Here is a 13,566-nt window from a genome sequence, read left to right on the forward strand (position 1 = left end):
CACCATCTAATATACTCTAGGGGAAACTGAGGCAGAGAGTCTCGACTGTATCATGACCTGAGATCTGTGCCTGAGGGTTTCACCGATAGTGACTTCCATGTGTCCCAATGTATCCATAGTCCTCTGTGCTAAGATCTCAAGTGGCCCAGAATGGTAGATGAGATGATAGGCAGAAGCCCAGATCACTCCCTAGATCATATGACCAAAACCTGGGAAAAAGTCGTTCCTTACTTGCTTCAGCTTGAGCCCTTTGCCAGGAGGAAGAACAAGACAGTGGCTGGGACTGCCTCTAGGAATTGTTAGTATTCTTTATCCTATACATTCAACTTCCACTTTTTTTTAAAATGGCTGCTTCCATATTTAATTAGGATTTCACTCCAATTAAGCCCTTTGTGAGCTGCAGCTTCTCTCCTGCCAGGTTTAATTGCCCTTATTTAAATTCTTTAATTAAAAGTATTGTGTGTTTCTAGATCCCATAGTTGTAAGTATTACACAAATAATTTTGATGACCAGACTGGTAAACCAACAAGCAGGGCCCTCCATGGAGAGAGGAATGCTCAGATCTCAGCATCTAGCTCTAGCTCAGAGCTGCAGGCTGAACCCTGGGGCTTAGGATGAGAGTCAGCCAGCACATGTCCCAACATCCTTCTTTCCCAAAACATTTAGCCTAGCCCAGCACCCAGAATAGCCTATTTAGCATGTGGATCAGACCTAGCAAAGATTAGCTCTGCCTCACAGATAAAAAGCCAGAGTCCTGTGGCTCTACCCTCACTCCTTGGGCCAGTGTTTCCTCTGCCTCTGAACAAATGCACCCCAAGAGTTTCCTGAGCCTCACCCCAAGCCCATCACTGTTTCTAGAGCTTTTCACTAGGTTCCAGGACCTGCCCCTGGACAGCCATCTCTTCCTCCAGGTGACTGCTGATAATCATGCCCTGCTCTGCAGTGTCCCTGAGCAGCCTCCTGAGCTCCAGGATTTGGGGCATAGCCTTATTACCTCCTCCTTCTACAATTTGCTGCCGACTCTCCCTCCTAGAGCACAGTTGCCACAAGAACAAAACCTTCTCTTTTTCAGTCATGAATACAATGGAGAAACTGAGAAATGTGCATGGCACTTAGTAGATGCTCATTGAATACTTGGCAGTGGCTTGAAGGACATGTGCATGAATCATGTCCCTTCAGAGAACCCTCAAAGGGAACAGACCAAACCTGATTTAGTACACTGAGACATCTTCCTCTTCCCCAGTACAGAGTACCACCAGCTCCCTCAGTCTAGCCACTACCTCAGAGATGGGCATGTGATGGGTGGGGTACATGGTAGGTTTGTTGGCTGTTTATCTAGTAAATAATAGGGAAGGGGGAAGATTCTCTGGGGTCTCAGCAGGGCTCTGCATGGAATCTTGGGAAGGTCTCCCAGGCTCTCAGAACCTCAGCCTCCAGTGCTATATAATGAGGGCTCCTACTGCCTCCCCCTCTGGGTGGTGGTGTAAACAACTCATGCAATTGGGCAGGGAACACATCAGGCAAGGTGCCAGGAAAATGGCAAATAATGTTAGTTCCAGTGCAGAAACTCCAGGTCAAGACACAGACAGGACACCAGGCTGCTTCCTGGTGTGAGAAAGCTATGAATAGCAGTAATTAAGAATCCTTTGCAAGTCTGGTGAGTGGTAGGAAAATGCCTAGCACTTGTTCTATGAGACCTGGAGGTGATGTTCTGAGGAGGACGGCATTGCCTAAGGCTGGTGCTAGTCCTGCCTCCAAAGAGGGTCTTGGTTGTACTCCCCATGCCCCAAGTGTGCTTCCTGGAAGCATTTGGGGCTGCTTACACTGTTCACTTTTTCAGAAGCTCTTTCTGCTGAGGAGAGAGCTCTTGGCCTCATACACAGCCCTCCCAGGAAGGAGCTGATAGTGTCAGTCAAGTGGAGTCCCTTCTACCCACCCCATTCCTGCTCTTGGACTTGAACCATTTCTTCCATACTCTTATGGAAGCCCTCACTGGCTGTTTCTCCTCCATGATCACATACTTCCTGTCTCAGGGGTGCTGAGGGCATGAGTTGTGGCATGGCAGGGCCTGGGAAATGTTAGCCTTGCAGCTCTGAAGGAGACCCTTCTTCTACTCCTTCTTCACTCTCTTGCCTTGGGAAGGTGCCCAGGGAAGGAGTGGCTGTCAGGAAGGGGGTGGGGTCTGCAGTTGTTTCTCTTCCACAAGGTTTTCCAAGTTCCAGGGGCCTGGGAGATGTGAAGCAGCTAGCCTTGCTGTTGGCAGAGCCTGCTTTTGGCCCCAGAGATATGCTGAGCAGCCAGAATCCCCAGCATTAATGGATGAAGCTTGGTCCAGCCTCATTTCTATGACCCCTCCCCCATGCTGAGGCACCCTGAACAACCCCTTGTGTGTGCTAGCATCTTCCAGCTTGCAGAGAAATAGTCTCCCATTAGCCCTTCTGCTTATCCTCTCAAGAGTCACCCACCCCTTAGCCCTACTGACAAGACAAATAAAAGGGGGAGGGGGACCTATACCCCAATCCCCGCAGCTGACAAGCATAATTGAGAAGCTCTGCGATCAGCAGCCTCCCCTCTCTGCCTCAGGCTGAAATCAGGCAGAGTATGGACTTAAAGAGCATGGACTGGTCCTGACTTCCTGCCTTGCTCTGTCCTCACCTCCAGAAGCAAGACAACAGCCTGTCTGGTGAGGGGGGTGAAGAGACCAGGACAGGCTGACTACAGGACCACTTTTGAACTGTGAACCAGTAGTAGGGCCCAGCTTGGACATAAGGCCACAGATATGCTCAGGTTTGAGGGTCCCAATACTTATTCGGATGCTATGGGAATTGGGACTGGCAGTGTGGTGAGCTGCCCTTGCTAGGAGCAAGTGTTTTTAGATGCTTATGGGGCCCCCAAAGTCCAATCTTTGAAGGACAGGATGGTGACTTGAGGGAGACCACCAGTTCTGAGAGGGCAGTTTGAAGTGTTCTCTGTGGCTATCCCAGTATGGTGCAGGAGAAAGGTGTGACCACCAAAGTGCTGATTCTGGGCCATATCCAAGAAGCCTATTGTCCAGTTTGAGGTTGCCATGACCTCATTCTGAGCAACACGACCTAACTGGGTCTTATCCAAAAAGAGCCAGAGTGAAAAACCAATGCAAGGCTGTCACATAAGACACTGGGAAAGCAGAGCATGGAGAATCATGGAAGTGGGGGCATAAATGGGAAAAGGGAGGAAAAGATTAGGCCCAGAGTGAAAGCCTGAGAGGGAATGGTGTGTCCCCTGGTGGATGCTCTGAACAGGAGTTTAGTTCATGGGAAGAGGACATTCAGAACGGTGACTGTGGAGAAAGGCTCTTTCTGTGGAAGGGATATTCTTCCTCCCTGGAGGTGCTAGGAAGAGTGGGAAGGCCTAGGCCCTATGGCTGAATACAGAGGCCATATAGTCTGCAAGTAACAGAGAAGGCTGGCCTTCAAAGTATCCTGTAACAGGGGGTTCTGAAGAGCAATCCTTCCTCTAGTCTCCAAGCCTGCCCCTGTGCTACAAGGGGAACACAATGACCCTCCTCCTCTTGCTTCTGTTGTTTCTCTGCTGCTGAGGCAGGAAGTTAGAATTCTCCCCAGAAGAGGGCCTGAGCATGGCATAGAGTGCAGTGGAGGGGTGCTATTCACATGGATGCTTCTAACGTGGACTGTGTGATCTTCTGGGCCATCAGCTATACAATAGAGGAAGTGTTCAATCCCATACCCCTGCTGGACACTCACAGAGTCACACCCTGCACTCTACCTCCAGTTTCTCCTTCCCTTCCTCCTTTACCTGCTCCATAAAAGTATTTTCCAGGGGAGCTAGAATCTTGATCTTTGTTTCTTTTTAGTTTGTGTATACAAGTTTTGCCTGCATTTATGTATGTATACCACATGCAAGTGTGGGGCTTGCAGAGGCCAGAAGAGGGCATCTGATCCCTTGGGCCTGGAGTTATAGACACCATGTGGGTGCTGGGAATGGGACCCAGGCCCTCTGGAAGATTAGCCGGTGCTCTTAACTGCTAAGCCATCTCTCCAGCCATGTAACACTTTTTTTCTAACTGAAAATTAACACACATACAGAAAAACATACAAAATACATGTTCAACTAAATGATTAAAAGCAAAGCTAACACCCAGGTCAGGAAATGAATGCCCCTTCACCTCTTGCTGTCTTTATACTCTTTATCCCTATCTGTTACTACCATATGACTTTAAGATCTCTGTTTTAATTACCCCAGTGGGAAGCTTGTCAAACAGAATGATATGTATTCTTTTGCCTGGCTTCTTTAGCTCAGCATTGTGCTTGTGAGATTTAGTCTAGTTTTCATTGCCATATAGTATCCCGTTATATAAATAGACTGTGAGTTATTTGTCCAGTCTATTCTTGATGATGTTTGAGTGTTCCCAGCTTGGAGAATTTATATCATGTTTCAGAAAGCCTTTAAGTACATGTCTTTCCTGCATATGTTCCAGTTTCATGTCAGTCTAGACATGGAATTGTTAGGTCACCAGGGCCACATGATACATACTATAGTAGATACTAGGTAGATCTGAGAATTGTGTCTTCATGCTCTCTGGAGAGATCAGCAGTTAGTTGCCATGGGCATGGTTGTGGCCACCTCAGAGTGAGCTCCCTACTGGAGAGGCTTGCCATCTCTCCCTCACACAGTGAACTTCCTGGCATGAGCTGGAGAAGGTGCAGGATGATGACCACCATACCAGCTGGGTGCCTGGAGGAGGTGGCTGGAATCCTGGAAAAGTGGAGAGTGGCTAGGTTTAGGCTGCCACAGAACTATAGAGAAGAGGACTGGGCACTGAGAATAGGACAGAAACCTGAAAGGAGTTGGAGTATAGAGCTGGGGAGGGCTCAGAGGTGAGGCTTGAGTGAGAAGCAGCCCTGAACTGTGAAGACCTTTGCATTGGGGTGTTTTCTAGGCTGACCATGCATGTCAACATGGTCACTGCTCATTAGGATTCTGAAGAAGTTGTTCAGGTAAAAGATGTCAGGGCTCCAAAGCAGGCAAACATGGTGGAAGAGGGGTTTGGGACAGTCACAAGGCAGGAGGGAAGGAGAATTGACTGCACTTGGTACCTGACTGATGAACTAGATGACTATGTGAAATTGCTTGAGTTTTCCCCACAAGCACCCAGTTACTGCCAAGAAGGGGATCACAGGAGGAGCAGGTTCTTGTGCTAGGCAAGTCTAATAGATACTCAGTGCCTACTCTTAGGATCATCATTATTCAAGCAACTCAGACTGCTTAAACTCCTCCAGGTCCAGCTGAACACAACCTAGATGATGGCAGATCCTCAGACATCCCAGGCTCACAGCCAGTGGTCCTGGGGGACCGACCCCTTCAGGATCTCACCTAACCTGTCTTACAGGTGCTTTGGGGAACACTGCTTCCTTCAGGGGCTTCTGGACATAAACTGAGTATTTGTGGCTGCAAACCCTTCCAGAACATCATTTGCATGGGAGAACTATGTATGCCCAGGACTGAGAGTCTAATGGCCAAACAGACAATATCCAAGATCTTGAGTTTCCTTGAGCCCAGCACTAACAGCTTTCACCTGTGGAAGGACCTTAGGAGCAAGAAGTCCCCAATGTGAGGATGCTCAGATGCAGGTTGATTATGTAGAGGTTCACAAAATGAGGCTTCTCAGAGCAGGGTCCTCGCTGACTAAGAACTAGCTATAGGAGCAAAGCAGTGTGCCACAGCCCAGAATGATAGACAGGACCTTGCCCCTACCAAGAATGAGGGCCCTATGGGGAACCTGAGGCATGCATCCATCCTTGGGAGAAGATCACTATGCAGGAGCAGAGGGAGCCTGGGGTCATGGGAATGCTGGTTCCCAAGCCATCTAGATTGTCCCAGCTACTCCCAAAGCATGGGGCTCCTTGGATCTGCCTGGCTACCTCTGTGCCTTCTGACACTCTTTCTGTCTGGCTCCCAGGGAGGCTCCATCCAGAACCGCAAGTCCAAACGCTGCCTGGAGCTGCAAGAAAACAGTGACATGGAGTTCGGTTTCCAGCTGGTGCTGCAGAAGTGCTCAGGACAACACTGGACTATCACCAATGTCCTAAGGAGCCTGGTGTCCTGACCCTCCCACGACACCATCAGCCACTGCCTTGCTACTGTGTAGCATCAGCTGCAACATGGCCTGCTGTCATGTGGGGTTGTCTGGAGTCTGAGAGGGGGAGCCAGGTGGGTGGCCTCCCACACAAAAGAGCTTTTTATTTCCTATCAATTTTCATGGCATTTATAGAGAGATGCAGAAAGGTGGGTGAGGGTATAATATCCTGAACTATTTTCAATTGTAAATATGGGACAAATGGAAAATATTTATAACTGGGAATAAAATATGATTGATTAAGAAAGAGTTTTGCAGTCATTTGGTGCCCCTGAGTGAGCCACGCCTGGCTCCTCTGGAGCTGGAGTCTGGTAGCTGAACACAATTGCTCTTTCCTCTTCACATCACTGATAAAGACAACTTTAAAGCCATGAAGAGCTTGAGGGCTTGGGGTGCCAGCTGGCTGTGTAAGGGCCAACTCAGAGTTGGGCACTGGGTCCTCAGGCTGCCTCCCTGAGGCCAGGTCCTTCCCTGCCCCCTCCATCTGAGCTTGTGCTCTGGGCAAGTGCCTCCCGAGAAGATGTCACCTGAGTCCCGAGTGTCATCTGCTGACAGACTATAGTCTACACCACCCTCTCCTGAAGTCACCAAGTCACCTCCTTCACCTCTCCAAGCTATCCACTGTCCCTCATTTGTGGCACGTTCTTGGCTGTGTCCAGTTGCTGATGCCTGTTTGCTCTTTCCTTAAATTGGGATGCAATGGCTGTAACACAGCGCCATTCACTGGGGTGGCTTAACAGACAAATAGCATGACACCATTCTGGAGCCTGGGGTCCAAAATGAAGGTTGAGAGGGAGTGTGCTCTGTGCCCCTCTCCCAGATTCTGAAGACTCGATTGTTGCTGAGCAAGCAGATGCCCCTCTTTGCTTCACATCATCTACCTTTGTACATGTCTGTCTCTCCCCTCTTTATTAGGATGTCAGCCTTCTATTGATGGAGAGGGAGCAATTTAAGTTTTAAATCTGATGAACTCTATAAACACGACTCTATTACTGAATAAGGTCAGGTTCTACAGTGCTAGGGACAGGATCGTAACTGGTCTCAGAGCACAATGCCATCCATAAGGCATGCCTCACTTAGTCATGGCTCCATGTCAGCCTGCTGGGCTCAGCTTGGGAGACCAACAGGCCCTAGAATGGAGTCTCTTCCTTGGAGTCTGTTTATGAAGTCTCATTCCCTCCAACAGCATCCTTCTATCCATTCTGGTCTTAGTCCTAAAAGCCCTGTCTCTGCTTGAGGACTCCTGTTTTTATAGTTTGGGACCTCTCCCTTAACACCATTTCAATTCTCCAGTCCTAAGGCTCAGCCCTTTGAGGACAGGGTCAGCCACACTCACCCCACCTCCTCCTTTTACCTGGGCCCTCTTTCTAAGAGGCCTTCAGTCTAAGCAGTGACCTGTTTAGCACCAGTCATTTGTAGAAAATTTGACTGGGAAAACCCCTGTCCTAAGAAATCCCAGGGTGGGGATGAGAGGTCTATTGCTTGGGCCACTTTTTTATCCCCAGAACCCAATCCAGCACAGGAATCACTTAGAGGGCCCTTAGGACTTTCCTAGGCCACTGTCAAGGCTCTCCTGGAAGTGTACACTTAGCTTTCCAAAGAGTCCCCTGGGATCTGGCAGATAATGAGAAAACATCTGCCAAACTGGCCATACTTGCTGGTCACCACTCAGGAGGTACAAAGATAGAACTAGGTTTCCCCAGGAAGAGACACCTATAGGGCTGTGGGCACTGCCTCTTCCATGATCCTGAAGTTCTGGCTCCCACATTCTCTTCCTCATACTCACCTCTCTAACCTAGTCACCCTTATGCTCATTCCCACTGGCACCCATCCCTAGATGCTCCAATCTGTCCTCTACCCTCTGCCCTAGCCCCAGCCTGCCTGTTTCCATCTATACCACAGTCAAGAAGCAGAGATAAGCTAGTTGTGGTAGAGCACACCTTTTATCTCATAGCTCAGGAGGCAGATGCAGGTGGATTTTTATGAGTTGGGGGCCAGCCTGGTCTATGTAGTGAGATCTAGACCAGCTAAGGCTACAAAGTAATGTCATCTCAAAAACAAACGCCACCAACAAAAATAAAACAGAGGAAGATGAATGCCTGTGTTCAGCCCCTTTTCTCCTTTTTTCTGTAGTCAGGGACGCCAGCCCATGTTCAGGGTGGATCTTCCCATCTCATGCCTTTCTAGAATCTCTCATAGACACACCCAGAGGTATGTTTTTGTGATGATTCTCAGCCTCATTAAGTAGACAGCCAAGATTTAAAGAGCAGACTTTGAGCCAGACAGCCTAGGTTCAAGTTCCAGTCCTGGCCCTTACTAGTTGGATGACCTTCACAACTGCCTGACTTCTCTTGAATTTTCTTAAAGACATAGGGACACTAGGGCTGGTGGGGGTTGGGGGTAATTCAGTTGGCAATGTGCTTTGCCACACAAGCAGGAGAACCTAAATTTGATTCTCATAGTCTAAGCAGTGAGCCCTTGTTATCCCAGTGCTCATGGGGCTGAGGGGAGGAGTGGGTGTAGGCCAGAGCAGGCTGATCCCTTAGGCTCTTTAGCCAACCAACCTGGCCAACTTGGCAAGCCCTGATGTCTCAATGAGAGATGTTGGCCTAAAAAACAAGGTCAGCAGCAAATAAGGAACACCACCCTAAACTGACCACCACTGCAGCATGAATAGATGTACACACACACACACACACACACACACACACACACACACACACACACACACACACGGAGGTACTAGTAGAATATCTTTCATGGTTTAGTGATAAAAATTAAATAAATGTGAAATTCTTAGATCTATGATATATCTATAGAAAGTGCTAGAAAGTTCTGGCTGTTGTTATTTGACCCATTGACAACCTGATACTCGTTACTGTCACCAGTACCTATGCCAATACCAATATCTATGCCAATCTACACCCAGAGTTCACCAAGATGTCAATATCTGTATCTATTGCCCCCCCCAGAAAACAGTATCTGTGCTACTCACCCCCCAGAGGCACCTGCCCCCACATCCATAGGCCGCCCCACAAAAGTCCCACATCCTTGCCCTCCTATCAAATGCACCCCAACATCAACCCACTCCCTACAACTTTGAATAGCATCTCAGGGAACAACTCCCATTGCAAACCATGGAGACAGTGTATGCTCTCCCTCCTGGGTCACCCACTCACCCTCTCCCTGTGCCCAGATGCCAGAAAGAGCAGAGAACCTGGGATGGCCCCTTGGTTCCTCATCACCTGCGTATGGGAACCAGAAACTGACCCAGATCTCTGGGATTCTTATGTATAAATGTATGAAGTAGAGGCATCAGGTGGCTGTGGGCAGAGGCAAGAGGTCAGAGCATAAAGAAAGGAAGAGGCTGAAGAGTCCCCAGCCCAGAGCCAGCCTCACCCCATCACAGCCTGGGCTGGCTACTGCAGCAAGCTAATTAGCAGCTGTTTAGGGGCTCTGAACACCCTGGAGCGAAAGCATTATTTTTCTTAATGATTTTGCACATTAAACAACTTTGTTTCTTGCTTCCACCACCCTCCCCGATGCTAGAAGGAGCCATCTGAGCATATCCCATAAGACCTCCTGGACTGCCAGCCTTCTGCTCAGTTCACAGCTCAGATCCATAACTCAGCCCCCTGCCTTGCACAGCTCCACACAGGGGCCCATCTGTTATGAGGAATGCCACAGACTGCACTTCACTCCCCACTGGAGAGGGACACAGTGGTTGACAGCACCAATTGGCAGAATGCTGTCAGTGCCCAGGCAATGTCATAACCTGTCCCAAAAGTCATCTGCCAACAGACCCAGGCCTGTAGCTCCCCAATCTGCATCTCTGTTCTCGACTACACTCTGGCCTCAGGCTCCCACCAAGCATAAATATATCCAGACTTATTCCTTGCCTAAAAGTTCCAGTGGCTCTCACAGAGATTTTAAGTGGCCAGCTCAGACACCAGCTTCCTCCCTCAATCAAGCCAAGTGTGAGTGGCAGAAGTTTCTGGGCCAGGACTGGTGAGGCAGCCCAGCAGCAAAGGTAACTGCTGCCAAGATGGAGTACACAAGTTTGATTTCTGGGACTCACATGATACAAAGAGAAGACCAGCTTCCAAAAGAAGTCCAAGATAGTCCAAGAGTAGTCCTCTGACCTCCACAACAGTGCTGGGGCACCCAAGTGTGTGTGTGTGTGTGTGTGTGTGTGTGTGTGTGTGTGTGTGTGTGTGTGTGTGTGTTCTTTATTTTAAGCACCCAGACTAGGAGCCTCAGACAAAGCCACAGGAGTGAAGGATGGCCCCCTGGTTGTCATATTCACAGGAAATCTATAGCCACAATATTCTTCTCCAGGGGTCTATTAGCATCTCTTGTCCCTTGTCCTTTTACAGGAAGCTTTTCTTGAGGCATATATTAGTTTTCTAAAATGAGGTCCCACAGACTGTGTGGTTCAAACAAGAGAAATTCACCATCTCACAGTCAATTCCAAAATGAAAGTGGGCAAAGCTGTCTCCTTCTGAGGGTATGAAGGACAGGCTGCTGCAAGCCCCTTTCCTTGGCTGGCAGATGATTGCACCCTACATGTCTTCACATTGTCACACATGACACTCCTTATAGGGATGTCAGTCACACTTGATTAAGGCTTAGTTTTATAGGATGACCTTATATTAATTTCATTGCCACTATAAAGACTACATTTCTAAGTGAGGTTGCATTCTGAGATCCTGGGAGTTAGATCATCAATATATACATTTGAGTTGACACAATTTTAAACCATAACAGGGATGCAGATGAGGAGCCTCTGGAGGTAACCTACACTCACACCCACTTTGCTCAGGGTAAGGAAGTGAACGGAAGAGAATTTAATGTGAGTAGGATAAGTTCACTACCCCCAAGCAGAAGCTGCTGTAGTCATGGAAGTGGACTTCTCCCATGGGGGGTCAAGATCCTACTGAAGAAAGCACAGCCCCACAGGGAGGGGGCAGAGATAGCCTTGCCTCTCTCCATCTCCAGTGCTCAGGTTCTTACTAAAGCTTCTCTGGATCAAAGCCAGCTAGAAGTCCAAGCAGAAGAGCCCCTGATGCAATTCATAAGGTCAGGGAAGGGAGGACAATGAGGGTTGGAGGTGACTAGTGCACACACTCTTGGCCTTGTCCTGTCTTCATGCCCCAGGCCCCTAATTGTTGCATCCCCCACTAAGCCCTGAGTGCCTTTTGCATGGAAACCAATGTAATACTATTCACTTTTGTAGTTGAATATTAATGATACAAAATAGAGAAAAAGCAAAGGATATGTGCTAGGTAGGATTTTAGTTGGGGGTGTGGTAGGGGAGGACTGGAGGGAGAAGGGAACTGGGATTGTCATGTAAAACAATCTTGTTTCTAATTCAAATAAAAAAAAAACTGCAAAAAAAAATAGAGAAAAAGCAGGAGATTTCCCCAAGACAGTACAAGACCCCTGAGGACATCATAACCCCTGCTGTTGCCTGTCCTGTTTCTCTGGGGTCTTCAAGATGTGAACCTCTCCTAGAGTCTCAGCCCCTCCTGGTCTTTGAGTTGGGGGAAGAGTGGACACCTCTTAGCCCCAGCAGAGCCATGGAGCAGGAGCTGGAGTTGGTCTTGGTGCCCTAGAACTGCCTGGGTTTAATGAGCCTAGCCATGTAACAAAAAAAGAGACTTCATCCATTAAAGGGCAACTGGCTGGTCCTGGCTGCTTGGAGACACACCAGAGAAGATTTGGAAGCTGTAAACGGGAAGATTAGAGTTGACACACAGGATACGGGCAAATGGTGTGTATGTTATTTATCTGGACTTGCCAACCCACCCTGTCCACCCCACCACACTGTGCTAGCTCCAAAATTGCTCCTCTTAGCAAGCCCGAGAGCCCATGGACCTGAGCCCATTGGGCTGGAACCCTACAGTGATGGGGACCACCTCCTCATGGATGCCACTTCCTACTTTATAGATATAAATCCATGATCACAGCCATAACCTGCCCAAGTTTGTCCTACTTTGCTTTCTGTTCCTGTAATAAACACCATGACAAAGGTGACTTGGAGAGGAAAGGTTTTAACTTACAACTATCAAGTCACACTCCATCACCAAGGGCAGAGAACTTACACCACCAAGTCAGGGCAGGAACTGAAGCAGAAACTATGGAGGAATGCTGTTTACTGGCTTTCTTAGCTCCCTTCCCTATAGAACAACTCAGGGCTATCTACCGAGGTATGGCTCTGCCAGGGCCCTCCTATATCAATTGTAATTAAGAAAAAGGTCCCCACAGACATGACCATGGGCCAATACAATGAAGGCAATTCCTCAATAAAGGTCCCAGCTTCCTAGAGGAAAGGAAACTGACTATAATACAGTCTTCTTGCTACATTGGTGACTTGGCCTTTCCTTTTCTCATTAAAGAAGGAACTGAAGTGTCCATGTATGGTCTCCTGTTGAGCTCTCTGGGCAATGGCTGGAGTCTGTGGGATGGGGTGGAGGGAAATTGCAGGCCATGAAGGTATTAAAAGATGGCCATAATAATAAGCATTTATCAATAACTTCAATGGCTGAGCATGGAGGTAAGTTTTCTCTGCCCATTTTCTCATGTAAAATTCATCATAACCTTATCACTATTTTCATCACCTTATTTCACAGGTGAGAAAAGTAAGCCACAGAAAGGCCAGATACTCCATAAGGACATCTAACCAGCAGAGGTTGGGTGTGAATGGCAGAGCCTGCTCTCTTAGCCTCTACCATTCTATTATGCCCTTCTTGGGATCCCTGTGCCCTGTGAACCCCTTAGTCACTTCATGCCTTAAGCTTCCATCAATTAATTAAGTGGTCCACTTTGAGGTTTGAACTGTGACTACATCTAAGACACACGGAAGCCTATAACATCCTCAGGAGTGCTTTGCCAAGTTGCCCACTAACATAGTAGCCTACTAACATATTTTTTACAGAAAGGGAAACTGAGGCAAGGCCTGGGGAGATATTTCAGTCAGTATAAAAATAAAAATAAACTGGGTATGGTGGTGTGCAATTGTAATCCCAGTGCTGGAGAGATCAAGACAAGGGGGCTCACTGGGGCTCATTGGCTGGTCAGCCTAGCCAAATGGGTGAGCTCCACAGCAGTGAGAGCACCTATCCTCAATGGCAATATGGACAGCTCTTTGCCCGAGGTGATAAGCATTTATAGCCAGAGTTTGGGCTGGCTCAGCTTCCTACTGCCAAGCTGTGGTACTAACTACAACATCACATGACCTCCCAGCCACCTTGCAGTGAACCTGCAGGATGCACAGGATGTGGCCATGGTTTTCAACACCAACCCTGTTCTGATTCCCCAGTAATCCTGACCTTCCAAACATGACCATGGTGAGAATGTGATTAATGAGCCAATTATTTCTGTAGAAGACATTGTGTAAAATAAATAGGCCATTTCCCTTCAATTTACTG

The 13,566-nt window shown here is 48.2% G+C and overlaps 1 protein-coding gene across 3 annotated transcripts in view; it reads left to right on the plus strand.

Moving 5' to 3' along the window:
* Galnt18 (polypeptide N-acetylgalactosaminyltransferase 18) overlaps window positions 1-6,327 on the plus strand; it is a 309,335-nt gene extending 303,008 nt beyond the window's left edge. For all 3 annotated transcript variants that reach the window (XM_035441322.1, XM_035441323.1, XM_035441324.1), the window contains one exon: window positions 5,960-6,327. In XM_035441322.1, coding sequence (XP_035297213.1) covers window positions 5,960-6,106 — 147 coding nt within the window. In that variant the 3' untranslated portion in view covers window positions 6,107-6,327. The remainder of the gene's footprint in view (window positions 1-5,959) is intronic.
* Window positions 6,328-13,566: the final 7,239 nt, after the last annotated feature.

Source organism: Cricetulus griseus, chromosome 3 (assembly GCF_003668045.3).
Source record: "Cricetulus griseus strain 17A/GY chromosome 3, alternate assembly CriGri-PICRH-1.0, whole genome shotgun sequence".
Classification (NCBI taxonomy): domain Eukaryota; kingdom Metazoa; phylum Chordata; class Mammalia; order Rodentia; family Cricetidae; genus Cricetulus; species Cricetulus griseus.